Source organism: Festucalex cinctus, chromosome 13 (genome assembly GCF_051991245.1).
Source record: "Festucalex cinctus isolate MCC-2025b chromosome 13, RoL_Fcin_1.0, whole genome shotgun sequence".
NCBI classification, from domain to species: domain Eukaryota; kingdom Metazoa; phylum Chordata; class Actinopteri; order Syngnathiformes; family Syngnathidae; genus Festucalex; species Festucalex cinctus.
The window spans coordinates 22,488,635-22,503,897 of NC_135423.1; the positions used below are offsets into that span (position 1 = coordinate 22,488,635).

At 39.4% G+C, this 15,263-nt stretch overlaps 2 protein-coding genes across 3 annotated transcripts in view; one reads left to right on the plus strand and one right to left on the minus strand.

The window, feature by feature from the left end:
- Positions 1–15,263, plus strand: part of LOC144033188 (calsyntenin-2-like) — a 239,778-nt gene that overhangs the window by 203,848 nt on the left and 20,667 nt on the right. For both annotated transcript variants that reach the window (XM_077541104.1, XM_077541106.1), the window contains exons 10-12: positions 6,874–7,040; positions 10,000–10,148; positions 15,008–15,219. In XM_077541104.1, coding sequence (XP_077397230.1) covers positions 6,874–7,040; positions 10,000–10,148; positions 15,008–15,219 — 528 coding nt within the window. The remainder of the gene's footprint in view (positions 1–6,873; positions 7,041–9,999; positions 10,149–15,007; positions 15,220–15,263) is intronic.
- Positions 1–15,263, minus strand: part of LOC144033191 (SPRY domain-containing SOCS box protein 4-like) — a 76,575-nt gene that overhangs the window by 25,208 nt on the left and 36,104 nt on the right. The window contains exon 7 of the mRNA XM_077541119.1: positions 1,233–1,406. The gene's annotated coding sequence lies outside the window, so the exon portion shown is untranslated. The remainder of the gene's footprint in view (positions 1–1,232; positions 1,407–15,263) is intronic.

Below are 15,263 nucleotides of genomic sequence, written 5' to 3' on the forward strand. Positions count from 1 at the left end.
GAAATTGCATTGAAATTAAATATTAAGGCTTAATGCTCCGTTTTGTTGAATAGTTTTCCATCAAAAATGGATGTTTAAAAATCGATTCGGCTGCCTATTGAATCGATTCAAGAATTGTGAGCTGTAGTATCGCGATATATTGCCGAATCGATTTTTTTTTTTTTAACACCCCTAGTCTCAACATTGAATTAAATGTCATGGATGCTGATGTGCTCATTCCTAAACACATGATTTGATAGGTTAAATGTTGGAATTTTAAAACAGGCAGAAAAAAAGTTTCTTTGGAAAGTAAACAAATGTGCAGATCTTAAATGTCAAAAATGGTTCCTGTAGTGGTGGTCTAGTGGTTGAAAAAGCAAGGCAACGTTGCAGGTGTACTTGTATGTCATGTGGATGATTTCCTTTGGGCAGATTCACCAAACGTTACTACTGATGTGATTCCCCTACGGAAGTCGGTGGGGCATGAGGAACCTGACAATTTCCAGTATGTGGGGATGGATATTTCTGCTAAAAATGGTGTAATACGGATTCATCAGCACAGAAATATTGAAAACTTTCAACCTATTCACATGCAACCAGCATGTGGTTGTACAAAGAGATTGAACTCTAAATGAGACAGAAAAATAGTAGGGCCTGTTTTATTTGTTGCAAAGGAGAGCAAACCTGATTTGACTTTCATTTTGTTGTTTGGCATCCCGCCTGAAAATGCTACGGTGCATTCTATTCATTATGCAAATGAGGTCATTTGTAAACTTAAAGCTGAAATGTCAAGGTTGAAATTTTAACATTTGGGGGATAATAGTCGTTTAAAATGGACTGGTCTCTTAATTGACAAAACTTGGGGATGGAGGTGTGCAAGATGGGACATTGATCACCTTCACGGAAGATACGGGGAGGTTTTCTCCTCTTTGTTGCCAATGCAAGAGGATAAGATTGGTTGTTGATGGGAATCACCTTTGCTTGTGACACACTTGCCATGTCAGTTGCTATGGACCAGGGGTGGCCAACCAGTCTGAGGCTAAAAGCCACTAAAAGCAATTTTTATTGTGCCACTGCAAAGAGTCACATCATACAAATGGGTACACACAACTGCTCTCTCTTACACACACAGACCTCTGCTCTGTCAGATTTACTGTAAATGTTACACATCATTCATCATGATAGTGACAAAAAAAAATGACTCCCACAGAACAAACACATGGAAATATAATACTTTACAATATTTCTCTTACCATGCATGTTGCTTAATACTTTGTAGGACTTGTGTCATTTCTTGGCCTCAACAATCCTTTTCAAATCTGGTTTATAGTCTGTTGTTGTCACTTCAAGCAATTCCTTGATGTGTGTCTCTCCAAACAGATCGATGCTGTGATTTCACATGTTTCATCAAACAGGCTCGCAGACATCTGTTGACCCAAACATTGACAGTATCTTAAGCGTGGACATTTTGACATTTGGGTACTTTTCCATTGGCACACTTTTCCACAATTCATTGATTTAATAGCCATGCTAATGTTTGATATTCTCTGTTCGTTTAGTTTGTTGTTGTCAGGAGACAAGATTTCAATAATGAACGAACCTAACATGGAAATTCATTTTTCCGTTGAGGCAGCAAAGCTGTGCCAAAACCATGGTGCCTCATCCACCATACATCACATTTGGAATGAGGTTTTGATGGTGGTGTGTTGCAGATTTTTTTTTTTCTTCACCCTGAGTTGTGTGTCGTGTATGTGTTCCATCTTTGGATTTTTTTTTCGACACAACAATTTGCCAGTAGTGCTGCATCATCCAGGCATTCGTTTGCAACTTCATACTTTGTCAACAGACTCCAGAGAGTAGTGGCACCGCCAAACCTTTTACATAGACAACCTGTCTTACCATGGAGTGATAAACAGCAACACTATTACTTTTGTGACTTTTTTTTTTTTCAGTTTTGTGCCAGGTATGGTTCACACACTTAACTGGTGTGTGTCTTAACTTTAACTAACACCTACAATCTTGTCACTTTTACTTGACCCCTTACTCCAATTAACTCTTGGAGAAGACATTAATCATTCTGGAGCAGCATGGCTCATTGGTAGTGTTTGACTCCCAACCCAGAGGTTATGAGTTTGATTCCCATCCCTTGTGACCATGTTGAAGTGTTCTTAAATAAGATACTGAACCTACCCAGTTGCTCCTGATGCTGCGCCATATAGGCAAAGGCATAGTCAGCGTGAAGTGCTTTGAGTAACTTAATAGGTGGAAAAGAGGTACCTAAATGAAAGATCAAGACCGAAGACCATGAGGCTAGCTGTTCTCATCCTTTCTCCACTCTGCACTTTCAATGTTTACATAGTGTATATATATTTTAAAAAAGAAAAGAAAAAAAACATGAAAACATATAGTTATTTGTGTAGTATAAGGATGTTTGTCAGTTGTGGCTTAGATGAATATTAGGTAACATTTTCTGACCATTTCATGCTGATGAAAGTGTTCTCATACTTTTTTCTTGCAACCGTATACGCAGACATTTAGTACTGTCACTCTTGTCAGTAACTAAAAGGGAAACAATTTATTCAAATGTGAGATTAAAATCAGAGTCACAGTAAAATTAACATTAAATGTGGCATTATGCTGATTTAATGCCTCTTTCATATCAGAGCAAGCACAAAGACATGTCTAATATTTTTTGACACATCATTACTAAGCAAACCAAAAAGTGTGACACTTGTTCTTTGGTCCTGAATGAACAATTCAATTACAAAGGACACTTAGTCTGTCTTTGACAAATGATTGAACCAGTCGGAATAAAGTCATACAATGAAACTGTCCTCTAAATGGATAGCTGACACTAATCACACCACGGTACAATTGGGGGCACTTTTTTTTTTCCACAGAGTACAGTTGATTAGAAGCTCAAATGAAGCCTCTCAGTAATTGTTCACCTCAAATAAAAGGTATGTTTTGTTCAAGTCTTGGTAATTTTGTGTGTTACTGTCATCTGCATTCTGCAGCATTGACCCTCCATCCTCTCCTTCAAATGATTTGATTGAAAACTGCTAGTCTTAAAAAGGAGTGTGAGTCCATTTCTGCTTCTTGTTTGAGGTTAAGCCCCACTAAGTTGTTGTAAAGCAATACTGAAATCTTGACCAAATCGCCATTAGCCACTACAAATTGCCTTTTTGAATCACCGTGCTTTGTGTTTGGTAATGCCACATACACTGAAAAGGGGATAAGCTCAGTCAGTGGTCAACTCATATAAGAAAGAACAAGTCTCTGATTGACTAAATAATGGATTCAGAGCTGTGTTCCAAGACATCCTTGGGACTTTTTTTCTTTGTATGTTGTCACGATCGAGTTCAGACAGGAAACAATGAAAAGACAAGTGATGGGTGCAAAAAGAACAAAAAGAAAATGTCAGTTCAAAACAAGCTTAGTTGCATGTAGCATTGACATTTTAATTATATTCCTTGATGTAATTTCATGGCTCATAACCATTAACTGGCCAGTCAGCATTGTTTGAAGTAAATAGATTCTGTCATGACCACAGCAAGTAATTGAGAATGATTCTTGATATTTATACTATGACTTTGAGCTTAGTGGCACAAGACTGTAGCCTTTAGTAAGATGGTAATTAAACTTGTACCAACCCACCATTAGCAGCTGAGAACAAGCATTAATCAGTTGTGCATGGATATAAATGTGAAATAATGGCCTGCAATAAATTATTTTTATCAGCTGATGAAAATGAATAGTATTTATCACAGAGCATGGCTCACTGAAATATACTGATATACTGACATCATACGTTTATATGGCAGCATTAGCGTGAAGGATGAACATTTGCGGCTTTGGTCACTGAAGCTTTTTAGGCAGAAACTTACAATACAAAATTTACATTGTGTCAAAGGGTCATTGTAAAATTATATTATTATTATTATACATGTGTGTCTTCCAGTAAGTTTGATTCAGATCTGATGTTTCATTTAAAATTAAAGATTAAATTCACATTTGACTGCAATTTCACTTCATTAATAATAATAATAATAACAATAATAGTAATAATAATTCCTAAAGCATTGAAAAACAGCCCACTTCTTGGTGAAACTGTCAGCTTCAGTATTAATGTGGACCCCAAACGTGGGGAAGCAAACCTGGTGTGTACTTCAAAAACAGGAACTTAATGTAACAATTGGAAGAAGGCAAACAATGTAGGGCCTACTTGAGTACCTCAAAAAACAAAATCCAGCAAGGTCCAAAACAAGAGTTAAAGTTACAACCACTGGGTAGGACTTAACTCAAGTCGGAAAACAAGTAACACAAGACATGAGCTGATTGGATAACGCAAGCGACTGGACTGAGAAGCACAGGTGGACATGATAAAACTTGATGAGACAATTAAGACAATATGACAACAGTGACACAAGGAAAACATGACAATTAAAATCTAACTAAAACCAAATCAACAAAAACACAGATAATGACCAAAACTAGAAAGCGTGATGGTCACATAAACAACAGTCACTGTAAAATGGGATATTCACTTGTATCATTTCTGCACGTACAGATCAGTACTGTATTTCTCTTGATCCTTTCATCTGCCTGTGGCCTACACTGATAACATCTGTCAAGGAGGGACAGAGTTGATTGTTATCGTAAGAGGGGGCAGCTAAAATCAAGAATTTTTGAACTGTGCTCTCAAAGGGAGCACAGAAAGAAGGCAAAAAGTGAAGTTTGTTGACTGCTGCCTGGTGCGTGTTTCATGTTTCATTCCAGCAAGGGTGCCATAATTATGAGGTTGATATGGCAACACCGTTACAAGCACTCCATAACTCTTTCAAAACCCAAATAGTGGCACTATTCTGGTTGTGAAAGGCCATACAAACACGCACAAAAACCTAAAAATGCTCTTATCCGGGATTTTAAAAACTGCATTTGGTTGGTTTTTGTGTTATCCCTTTTCTAACCCAAATATTGGGTCATATAAACGCAATCAGGGTACTTTATGTGAACGTAACTTTGGTTGAGTCTAACTTGAATATGGACATTAATTTTTCTGCGATGTTTTCACATTATTTTCTGTCTCTACGGAAGAAATGCCACAGTGTATATACATATACACACAAATGTGTATGTATATAAATCTGTGTATCTGGCCTGCAATCCACCGGAAATACACAAGCAGAGGTAAACAAAACATGGCGATGCAGTTCACTTTTGGAGCGAGGAGGAAACTTGTTGTGACTGACCTAAATATAATGTTTTTTATTGACCGTAGAAAGTGAGAAGCGGAAATGACATCTATTTGCGTAATGATGTTGTCCGTGCGTCAGGGAGTAACTTTTATCTGCTCATGCATGTAAAGTGGTTATCCCGAATGTTCCAGAAACTGGAATTTTGACCACAACCCGAATATATTGACTGCATATAAACTTTGGCAGTGATGACAGTTTTTTCAAGCATTCCCAGATCTTTGCTGATTTTTTTTAATTATTATTATTATTCCAATTTGCCAGTGTTGTTAACACTCTTATTTGTGGTGTGTCAAATTCACAATACATGTTGTATTTCTCTTTACTGGGATGTTAAGAAAATAGCTACTATTCTCTCAAGCTATCTTTGAAATGACCCACAGATCTAGCAAAGTTAAGAGGGGAAAAAAAACAAGAGTTGATATAGTTTGATCTAGTCTAGACATTGCATACTGAGTTTCATTTTACTCGGAAGAGTATGTGAAATAATAGAATACATTTGCACAGTGGGGACATTCAACCTTCAGCTCGGCTGTCTGCTGTATTAATTAATGAGGAAACTCATCCCACTAGCTCAACCCAGTGTCAGCAGTTAAAAAGATGCAGCATTTTTTGGTGTACAACACAGCGAAAGCCTTTCCCACCAGGAAAAAAAAAGTGGGTGATCAATTGTTCCTGGTGGTGGTCAGCTGTGTCTCCACCTGCACAGACTGAGCTTTTGAGCTTACTGATACATCATTCTGAGCAGTGATACATGAGCCTGCACTGTCAAGTGGGAATTTGGGTTAACTGGGTCAAGCTGGACATTGTCTGACAAAGTGCCGGGAAGAATGCTGAAATGAGGCTAAGGCCTGCCCTGACTTCAGTTGTAGTCGACATGATTGCTTCTGGTACTATCCCGATTGCTCTTTGCAAGGCTCAACATTGTTAGTCATTCATCACTGCAAACAAGACTGAATGTTGATTTGTTCTGCTGCTTGACAATCTGTGGAGGTTAGAGCAATTCAGTGGTGATTTTGCTAATATCCCCTCCCTTGAATATTCAAGTAGTGGCCTTCTAAAAGTTCTGACTTCAAGTTTAACTCTCATGAATATTCTCATCCATACGGCAACAAACTTGCAATCTGGGAGTCTGAGAGAGCATCTATTTCTGGTGTGGGGAAAGGAGAATGAGACATCTCTACTGAGTTATCTAAAGCTCACTGACACCGTTTACCCCTTTTTGCACATCAAGCTTTCATGCATACAAATTAGTGACCTAGCTCTTATTTTTTAAAATGTTTGACCTTCCAGTTAACCGAACCCTTTTGTGAACCAATCACCAGTATTGGTCTTATGGAGTTTAAATTAAAGGACAGACTTAAAATATGTACTCACAGTAGGCAATCCATACTGTGTGCAACCCCCTCAAGTCCCAATTGTGAGCTCTCACATCATACTCAAGCATGGCACACTTCAGTGGAACACTTGAAAGAGGTGAACTGGAGCATAGCACAGTTGCTCATGACAGTTATTACTGGTCAACATCAGTTCTAATATAATGATTTTTTTGGCATTGCATACTTGTTATTCAGAACTGAAAATTAAGCATGACTAATATTAGCTGCTTTGTTATGTGTGTCTGTGTGTCCATGTGTAGGTGGTGAGGTGACCAAGCCAAGGTTTACTCAGTACTTCAGAGGCAGTTTATCTGGATTGACCATCCGACCAGGAAAGATTGAGAGTCAAAAAGTAATTTCCTGTCTGCAGGCTTGCAAAGAAGGACTGGACATCAACTCTCTTGAAAGCCTGGATAAAAACATCAAGGTACGCATACCTGTACAGAAGGTAGCAAGTTCTCAAACAGAACCGGTTCCCAGTTATTTGAATCCGAGGAATCTTTTGTTTGCTTGACTGACGATTTTGTTTATCAATTCCCCCTTACGTTGCAAATGAGTGAATGTGTCTAATATGTGTGCGAAATAACTACATTTGTCAGAGGTGAGCATTTTACAACAGTTTGCCGATCCGTCATTCGTCAGGGCCCTGACGACCCATCCGTCATCATCAGTCCATCCATTTTTGTCGCCATTATGTTAGGACAGAGAGACAGAGGTGGACATTCTGTCCGTCCGTCATAACTCAAAAAAATGGGCCCCTCTCAGTGATGACATCACTCCCAATGGAATGCCCACCATTGGCATTCAGTAAAAAAAATAAGCAAATGCACCATTATATTGTCACTGTATTCAGTAGGGGCGGCACGGTAGTCGAGTGGTTAGCACGTCTGCTTCCCAGTTCTGAGGTCTCCGGTTCGAGTCCAGGCTCGGACCTTCCTGGGTGGAGTTTGCATGTTCTCCCCGTGCCTGCGTGGGTCTTCTCCGGGTACTCCGGTCTCCTCCCACATTCCAAAGACATGCATGGCAGGTTAATTGGGCGCTCTGAATTGTCCCTAGGTGTGCGTGTGAGTGTGGATGGTTGTTTGTCTCTGTGTGCCCTGCGATTGGTTGGCAACCAGTCCAGGGTGTCCCCTGCCTACTGCCCAGAGCCAGCTGAGATAGGCGCCAGCAGCCCCCGCGACCCTTGTGAGGAATAAGCGGTCAAGAAAATGGATGGATGGATGGATGTATTCAGTAGTTGACTAACCAAAAACAATATAAACAATTCACATTCAATGAAACACATTGTTCAACTAGTTAGCATCGGCCTACTAGCCAAACTGACCTGCACATTCATATTCAGAGATAAACTAAAGTTCTTCCATTAACTCATTTACTGCCACTGACGGCTATACGCGTCACAAATCCATTTGAACTGGGTTGGCAGTGAATGAGTTAAAGATGTGGCAAACAATGTGAGAATGATGACTGTAGTGGATTTTACCATCAGAGGTTCTTTAATTTCTTAGCTGCCAGCTCCCATGATTCTGTGTGCAGCTTAGAGACATCATCTGGCTAGTCTGTAGGGTTGGCACAGCACGACGAGAGGTCAATAACAGAGAAAGGAGGTACTGGAGGAGGTGAAGAGAAAGGAATTCATCTGCAGAAGTGGATACGAAGACGGTGGCAAGAAAGGAGAGCTATGAAGGGGAAAAAACGGGGAAATAGCAGAATGTGAAGACCCCCGCGGTGCTGCTAAGAGCCCAAAATCACCAGACCAGCAAACCATCTTTCAAGGAAGATTGGCCACAAATAACTATGCTCATATTGTGAATGCGGGAGAACCACAAAAAAAAATCTGTCCATATTGCTTTGCATGTTTTTCATTTACTTTAAAAAAAAAAAAAAAGTCTAATGTGTCTTTAGGGTTTATTTTCCATGTTTGAATGGTCAAGAAACTCAACCCATCAACCTTTATTTTCCCATTTCATTTTTCATTCAGTCAATTTCAAGACGCAAGGGGCCCCATTTTTGTGCCCAACACAGGTGTAGCAGAAAACGCATACAAACTGTGTGCATGGGTGGAGTTTTCTTTCTTTTGGACATTTGCACACTTGTGGGAGGGAACATAGCTGACTTGTTTGCCACCCAATGGAAGTGGCTCACCTCATTCTCTTTAAATTCAGCGCAGAATGAGACCCACTGTCTACATGTTATGTAGAAGCAGGAGATTGCCATGCGCAAGGTGTATTTAAAAGGAATTTCAAGATCTCCACTTTGCTGTGGAGAAGGCACTTGGAGACCGCCTACCCCAGATCATCGTGCATCTGTGTGCGACAACAAATACACCAACCCACCCTAGTTGTGCCACATTTGGGGAGGTGTGTTCACAAATATTTTCCGGATGATAGTTATAATGAGTCGTTCAATGAATTAATTTCTGCAATGATTCAGATGGCTTGTCACAAGCTGTTGTCATATTTATGAATGAAATACAATGACAACTACCGCACACGTCTGTGGAGCTCAGAATCTGAGTTTGCGCCTGCGCCTCGATCAAATTTACCAGAATCGCATTACACCACCTGACTTAGACCTGAATTTACCTGGTCTAAATTTTAGTCTACTTTCTGTCACCAAATTGTCAGGTGCCAAATCTGTACAGATGATTGCTGTCAAAACAGGAACAATGTGAATTTTAAACGACGATTGGTCTCAATTACACAGTTCAAGTTTTCTGGGCTTAATTTGCATACAATCATAGAATTTCTCAGTGATTTTTTTTTCCTTCTTCTTTCTTCAACATCAACCATCCATTTTCTATGTGTATATCCTGTTAATGGTCAGAGCTGGAGCTAGAGCCTGATCCTGTTAACCTAAATTGTGTCTGTTCCCTCGTCAAACTCATAACTAGAAATATCAAACAACTCATCACACGGTAGCTGCTCAAAAATAATGTGAACTATGGTAATGCACTACTAATTGCCTTTGATTTTTTTTTTTTTATGTGAAAATGTAACAAGCAAGTTCCTTTTTGAAGTTTGAAGTTTGAAGCAAACAAAGCAACTTGATCCTCCTTATGGTGATTCATGAAAGAGCTCGTCTTATCGATCGAGTCCCTCCAGGTTAAATGTTTATTGCACTTTCATCTCTTCAAAATAGTTCCAAGTCTCCTTCAGTCGTATCCCTCGACCGCATTTGAAGATCACAGCTTTGCTTTGGTGATCTAACGCCTCACCTGAAATTTAAAGAGTAAACATTCTTGTCCAATACGAGTCCTGATCTTTTTGTCACATGTTCAAATGTGTTTGTGCTTGATACCCAGGGGGGGTGGGGTGCTTGTAAATGCACTTCATTCATTTACTCATACTAATCAACACTTACAATGTGTTTGTGTGTGTCCTTAGTTTCACTTCAACCCAGCTCAGTCCATCCTGGTGATGGAGGGAGACGACTTGGAAAACATGAACGTTGCAGTACGGAAGGTCTCCTACATAAACTCTCGTCAGTTTCCCACTCCAGGAGTGCGACATCTTCGCATCTCTACGACTGTGCAGTATGTACAAAACATTTGTTTTCCTTTTCATTGAGTTTTCGTCATCGACTCTACCATTGTATTGGATTTTCTACCCAATTAAGAGTTTTTTATTGCAGTTCTCAGGCTCTCAAATTTTCTTTATACGTTAATACTTGCAAACACTTCTCCTGTGTGTGAAGACAACACAATGAATAGCACAACTCACACTTCTCACATGGATCTCACACCTCTCTAACAAAACGCACTGCTGTGTTTTTACATACATGCGCATGTGTTGTTTACTGCGAAAAGCAAAGGTGAAAGCAAAGGTTAATCTGGAGGTGGCACTCAAATTGGCTCAGCCTTTGCAGAAAAACTGTTTTGAGATTCATTGATTCATATACTGTGTATAATACAGACAATCACTTCCAATATGTACTGTACTTTTTTTTTAAACTCATGAAGTAATTTAAACTAAAACCCCAATTCTGAAACCAACAAGGTCGGATTTCAACTGACGCAATATTAGGTTGTAAGGATCTTCGATCTTTATTCCTATCTTTTCTTCTTTGAATGCTGGGTAGGTGAAATAGGTTAATTGTGCTCCCCGTTTCTTTTTGTTAATTGTGTTATTTTATTATTATTCCTGTGTTATTATTGTAAATCTCTGTAATCTCTCAATAAAAAGATAATTTCAAAAAAAAAAAACAACAATTCTTCTGATGCGTTATGTACAAAAAAAAATTACATAAAATGTATATTTGCAAGAACACTGCTTTTTATTTAGCAAATTGCTTATATATTATATTATATTTTATTTTCTGGTCGGAAGTTGTATGAGTATTCAGAATGTACATATGTTGCCATGTGAAACTATACAAGCACTAAAAATGATTTACTTGTAGTCATACAGTAGCTGCAGGGTCTTTGTTATTGTAGTGTGTGTATTGGCACTTCTGTTAAAAGATGAACTTGTGTACTGATGCTGATATTAATAACCCTCTAGTGCCCAAAACAAGAGACAGATTCTCCTCAGTTACTTTTACTGTGAGAGGTTTCCACCATGAACCAATCAGCAGTCGCCACATAACAGTTAAAATATTCATCATTTCTCCAAATGCAATTATATTTGTTTTAGCTGATTTCTAATAAACTGCGAAGTAAGCTAATGAGGGCTAATCTCGGGAACAGTTGTTGTAGGCTCCCTTGTTATATTTCTTTATAATTGAGTTGGACCTCCTCCAGGTTCATGTTTCAGCTCCGCGAGCCAACACAGCATCCGACTCACTGCATCATTGTACCTCCCCCAGCCATATCACACACACACACACACACACACACACACACACACACACACACACACACACACACACACACACACACACACACACACACACGCACCCACACACACGCACACTTTTGCAGCGTTGTCTTCAACAAAGGCAAAAAGAGATTAAATGATGCCCTAAAACTGGTTTTAAAAACTAAACTAAACTAAAAACCCAGACAACTACTAGGTTGAGAGACAATATTTCTATCCTAAATATATTTTAATCCAGCACTCCCCCTTGAGGTACAATAATGAGCGGTGTGGATCGTGAGGAGTGCGCAGGTGAGACGGGACGGGTTGGTCCACACACATTATGGGTGCAAGGTGGTTTCAAAATGTCCACATCACAAAATCCATCAGGTGAGATCTTGACGTTTATCTGCTGATGTCATGCACACACCCCAGCGAGTCTGTTTGTTTCTGCAATGCCAAGACGGGCGTACTCGGTTTGACTGCATTTCGAGCCCTCCTCACCTGCGCAAAAAGTCTCCGAAAATACTAAAAGAACAAAAACTCCACCTATGCACAGTTAGACTGCACTGTAAGGAAAATCGGTTCAATTAACCGTGCCAGAGGTGAGAGGGAAGATCAAGAGTTTTTATAGTAGCTACCGCTAACATCGCACCAGGGGTCCAGTCTCGGGTTACACAGAGGCGAGTTGGAAATTGCTAGCCTTGGAGAGGATTTTGGTAACGAACAGATTGATTTTTGATCCCATGTCCGAGATTCTAAGGTCAGAATTATATCAATGCAAACACATACAGTTGGATAGTGTTGTTCCAATACCATTTTTTGGCTCCCGATACCGATACCCAGGTTTGCAGTATTGGCCGATACCGATACCATACCGATACTTAAGGTTTTTTTTCCTCAACATGAAAAAGCTGTCCTGCCATTGGTTCAGAGCATTCAAGGTCCAATAGGATATCTTAGATCGGCATGCAGTGAACATGTCACATACCAGTGAATGTCGTGCACCAGCAAGACACAAGATCCAAAATCCTATATTAGCGTTGGTATTAATGGTATCGGCATGTTACTTGTGAGTAGTCACCGATACCGATACCACTGTTTCAGCACCTCTGCCGATACCAGTATCGGTATCGGAACAACACTACAGTTGGACACATCAAAGAAATGTTACCAAGCTTACAACTGTCAAAATGTAAACACAAATGAAAGCTAAGTGGAGAATATGGCACTCAAATGAACATATTCACAACACTTCATGGAGTCAACATTTAAAAAATGGCAAACGTTTCATAATTCATTGTTCTGTTGCAAAATAAGACAGTCAGGTTTCTGGTTTTTACCCCCCCCCCCCCCCCCCCCCCCAGTCTTCTCAATCCAGAGCTGGGGGCTGGAGGTCTGTGGGGGTGTCTCATGGCACCCCCAACCACTGTGGCATGTCCAGGGCAAAGAAATGAAATTACTTTGTCTGTGATAAGGATGAAAAAGTTCAAACCGCTGATAATCGTTATAGCACTTTGCACCAGACTTGGGCTGGGAAAGAAAATAGAGCCCTTAAAGTCATGCAGTCATGTCATCCAGCTTCTTATCAATGGTAAACGCAGATTCCATTTATTCATACATGACTGTACCTTCAGGGACTGAAATAGGAATTCTGCCTTACACCTATTTGTGAGTACCACAGTGTACTCGCATGTATTTCTGAATAAATACATTGCTAATATTACTGAATGAGTGCACATCCAAGGGCCTGAAATGTGATGTGTGTATCAATACTAAAATATGGATACCTCTGATACCAGCTCTTTCCGCTCTAACATTGATCTCAAGTCAAAATATTCATACTTTTGATAATTCAGTCAACACAATGGAGAGAAACTAAACTATTAGGAACTTGTCAAAATGATACGCAGTTGTTTGGAACTGCTTTTTTTTCTGCCTGGGTAAAATCTTGATATTACCTAATAACAGGGGCACATCACGCTGCTTGCCACTTGTCACTCAAGTCTCAGTCTGACTTTGTCCAATGGCATTATGGAAGAGCCCAGTTATGTGGAGATATTTCAGCACCACAAAGAGCCAGGACATGGTTTGTTTTGTTGTTTGTGGGGAAAATGGTAAAGATTTTTTTTTGTAACACAACAAACATTTTGAAACACTTCAGGTTAAACCACAGCACAGAATATGAAGTATTTATGAAGAGGCGGACAGAAAGAGGAGCACATCGTATCGTTCCTTCTACGCTGCAGGCAGCAAATGCGGAGCTTTAAGCAGAGCTGAGCACTGTTGCTGTTGGAGGAGTTTAAATTAATAAACACGCTTTTGAAATAAGTACTGAAATAAACTGTACATGCAACAAATAGCTGCATGAGATAATAATAAAAATAAATACAAATAAATAAATGAATTTTAATAAAATATATGGGCGGCACGGTGTAGAGTGGTTAGCACGTCCGCCTCCCAGTACTGAGGACACGGGTTCGAGTCCAGGCTTCGGCCTTCCTGGGTGGAGTTTGCATGTTCTCCCTGTGCCTGCGTGGGTCTTCTCCGGGTACTCCGGTCTTCTCCCACATTCCAAAGATGTGCATGGAAGGTTAACTGGGCGCTCCGAAATGTCCCTAGGTGTGATTGTGGCGTGTATGGTTGTTTGTCTCCGTGTGCCCTGCGATTGGCTGGCGACCAGTTCAGGGTGTACCCAACCTGCCAGATGGGATAGGCTCCAGCATCCCCCGCGACCCTTGTGAGGAGTAAGCGGTCAAGAAAATGGATGGATGGATAAAATTAATAATAAAATACATACAAAATAAATATAATTAAAAATATTTTGTACAAATTAATGAATAAAAAAAAAACATAAAGTATATAAAAACAATTAATAATAATAAATACATTAAAAAATAAAAAAATATAATTTTAAAAAGTAAATGATAAATAATAATGTAGCACAGATAATTTGGCATAGGCAAAAAAATGCTTATTTCTCCAGGTAAGTTTTCTTTAAAAAAAGAAAACAGTTAAATACTGCAGTGTATTACACTTAAGATTAGGTGTCACTAAATTGTACAATTGTACAGCACAATTATGATAAAACAGCCTTAACTAACTTGGGAAAAAAAAGATACACTTGGAAAAAAATGACAAAAAGTATAAAAAATAAATAAATAAATGAAAATATTTAAAATTTTAACTGGAAAAAAATGACATTGAAATAAAATTATTTTGTACTAATCTTTTTTTCTTTTCTTTTTTGTCATTTAATGTTAATTGTGTGTCATGTAAACTTAGTGGATTGTTTTCTGCATTCTAGCTGTGGCATTCTTTGATGGAGAGTATTAGCACATATTTTTATGTCTTCTTCCCTGGTAGCACATTTGCAACAGTTTTATTGAGTGTTTTTATACAGATTTTTGCCACTTTACAATGCTACACCCATATGGACCTACAAACCACAAGGTGATGGTCAAATGAGTTATGGAGAAGGATGATAGATGGCGCTAAAATAAAGTGAAACAAGAGAAGAAATGAATCGGCCTTCGTGTGTTATTCACCAACAGACAAATTAAACCTCATTAAACCTTTTGTTGTGGCTCATTTGCAGGTGTTTTGGTGAAGACACTTGCATCACCATCCCTGACATTGAGGCAGTAGTAATGGTGCTGCAGCCCAGCGAGCCCATGATAACCATCACCGGATTAGAAAGACAGAGTCGACCGGCTTCTGACCTCAGGGGGCCTGAAGGGGTTCGGCTCTTCCAGCAGCTTCACATCATCAGCACGGTCACCAGAGGAGAAGCTGCTACCCATAATACAGGTAACATACGGCAACATCAAATGTGACCTGCAGCACAGTCTTTG